This window comes from Nestor notabilis, unplaced genomic scaffold, assembly GCF_000696875.1.
Source record: "Nestor notabilis isolate BGI_N333 unplaced genomic scaffold, ASM69687v1 scaffold18205, whole genome shotgun sequence".
In the NCBI taxonomy this organism is placed as follows: Eukaryota; Metazoa; Chordata; class Aves; order Psittaciformes; family Psittacidae; genus Nestor; species Nestor notabilis.
In genome coordinates, this window is record NW_009929029.1 from 1 (window position 1) to 2,292 (window position 2,292).

At 56.1% G+C, this 2,292-nt stretch overlaps 1 protein-coding gene across 1 annotated transcript; it reads left to right on the forward strand.

Moving 5' to 3' along the window:
- Positions 1-133: 133 nt before the first annotated feature.
- On the forward strand, positions 134-1,733 carry LOC104405952 (chromodomain-helicase-DNA-binding protein 8-like; the record flags this gene model as incomplete). Its single annotated transcript, XM_010014804.1, has 3 exons — positions 134-277; positions 358-613; positions 1,520-1,733. Coding segments are annotated over 3 exons (614 nt in total), but the record flags the coding sequence as incomplete, so codon positions are not given.
- Positions 1,734-2,292: the final 559 nt, after the last annotated feature.

Below are 2,292 nucleotides of genomic sequence, written 5' to 3' on the forward strand. Positions count from 1 at the left end.
GGTGGCATCTGAGGGGGTTCTGGTGGCATCTAAGCAGGGTTTGGCCTCAATACATCCCAGTGGGGCTGGGCCTGAAGGTCTTTCCGGGCTCCTGCCGGCATCTACCGGGGGTTCCTTGTCCTTCTGCCCCCAGGAGCACAAGGTGCTGCTGACGGGGACCCCTCTGCAGAACACGGTGGAGGAGCTCTTCAGCCTCCTGCACTTCCTGGAACCTTCCCAATTCCCTTCGGAAGCCGAGTTCCTCAAGGACTTTGGTGACCTGAAGACCGAGGAGCAGGTGAGGTCCATGGGGAGCTCCTTCCACCCCCTCCAGCTCATCTCCTCCATGGTCTCACCTTCTCCTTCGGGGCCACCCAGGTCCAGAAGCTTCAGGCCATCTTGAAGCCCATGATGTTACGGCGCTTGAAGGAGGACGTGGAGAAGAACCTGGCTCCGAAGCAGGAGACCATCATCGAGGTGGAGCTCACCAACATCCAGAAGAAGTATTATAGGGCCATCCTGGAGAAGAACTTCTCCTTCTTGGCCAAAGGAGCAGGACACACCAACATGCCCAACCTGCTCAACACCATGATGGAGCTCCGCAAGTGTTGTAACCATCCCTATCTCATCAATGGTGAGGAACCACGAGGGGCTGGGGTGGCCACCTTCTCCTCCGAGGCCTTCTCCAGCCCTTGGTGACCATTGGAGATGGGCTTCTCCAGCCATAACCTCCATTGGCCCCATGGAGAAGGTCCTTGAGCCCATCTCCAACCTCTGTAGAGCACCATGGAGAAGGTCCTTGAGGTCCTTCAGCCCCATCCCAATGGCTTCTCCATGTGTTGGTGACTTGGTGGCCACTTGGAGATGGGCTCCTCTACCCATAACCTCCATAGAACCACCTTTGGTCCCATGGAGAAGGTCCTTGAGGTCCTTCCAGCGCTGATGGACAACCACAATAGTCACCATAACCCCCTCCCAGTGCCTTCTCCATCCCTTGACGACCTGGTGGCCACTTGGAGATGGGCTTCTCCACCCATAACCTCCATTGGCCCCATGGAGAAGGTCCTTGAGCCCATCTCCAATCTCCGTAGAGCACCATGGAGAAGGTCCTTGAGGTCCTTCAGCCCCATCCCAATGGTTTCTCCATCCGTTGGTGACTTGGTGGGCACTTGGAGATGGAGTTTCCACCCCATAGAAGCTCCAGGGCCACCACAGAGAAGGTCCTTGGGGTCCTTCAGCCCTATCCCAATGTTTTCTCCATCCATTGATGGCCACTTGGAGATGGGCTTCTCCACCCATCACCCGCATAGAACTCCCATTGCCCCCCGGAGAAGGTCCTTGAGCCCATCTAAAGGAGCTTCGATGCTTGATGGCCACTTGGAGATGGGCTTCTCCACCCATCACCCCCATAGAACTCCCATTGCCCCCCTGGAGAAGGTCCTTGAGCCCATCTAAAGGAGCTTCGATGCTCCTCAGAGCCCTCTTTGGTTGAGAAGACCTCGTTGGCCACCTCCTTCCTGGTCCTATCTCCACCCTTTAGGTGCTGAGGAGAAGATCTTGGCCGAGTTCCGGGACTCGTGTCACCACCACGTCCCTGTGGACTTCCATCTCCAAGCCATGGTCCGCTCGGCCGGCAAGTTGGTCCTCATCGACAAGCTCCTGCCGAAGCTCAAAGCTGGTGGCCACAAGGTCCTCATCTTCTCCCAGATGGTCCGTTGCCTCGATATCTTGGAGGACTACCTCATCCAGAAGAGGTCAGGAGGGTGGAAGATCTCTCTAGGGGATGGGTTGAGTGGTAGGACCTCCACTGAGGTGCTTCTTGGGTGGCAGGACCTCCACTGAGGTCCTTGGAGGTGTCTCTATGGGATGGGTTGAGTGGTAGGACCTCCATTGAGGTGCTTCTTGGGTGGTAGGACCTCCATTGAGGTCCTTGGAGGTGTCTCTATGGGATGGGTTGAGTGGTAGGACCTCCATTGAGGTCCTTAGAGGTGTCTCTATGAGATAGATTGAGTGGTAGAACCTCCATTGAGGTCCTTGGAGGTGTCTCTATGGGATGGGTTGAGTGGCAGGATCTCAATTGAGGTCCTTGGGGGTGTCTCTATGGGATGGGTTGAGTGGTAGGATCTCAATTGAGGTCCTTGGAGGTCCCTCTATGGGATAGGTTGAGCTCTAGGACCTCCATTGAGGTTCTCCTTAGGTGGTAGGACCTCCATTGAGGTCCTTGGAGGTCCTTCTATGGGCTAGATTGAGCTCTAGGACCTCCATTGAGGTCCTTGGGGGTGTCTCTATGGGATGGGTTGAGTGGTAGGACCT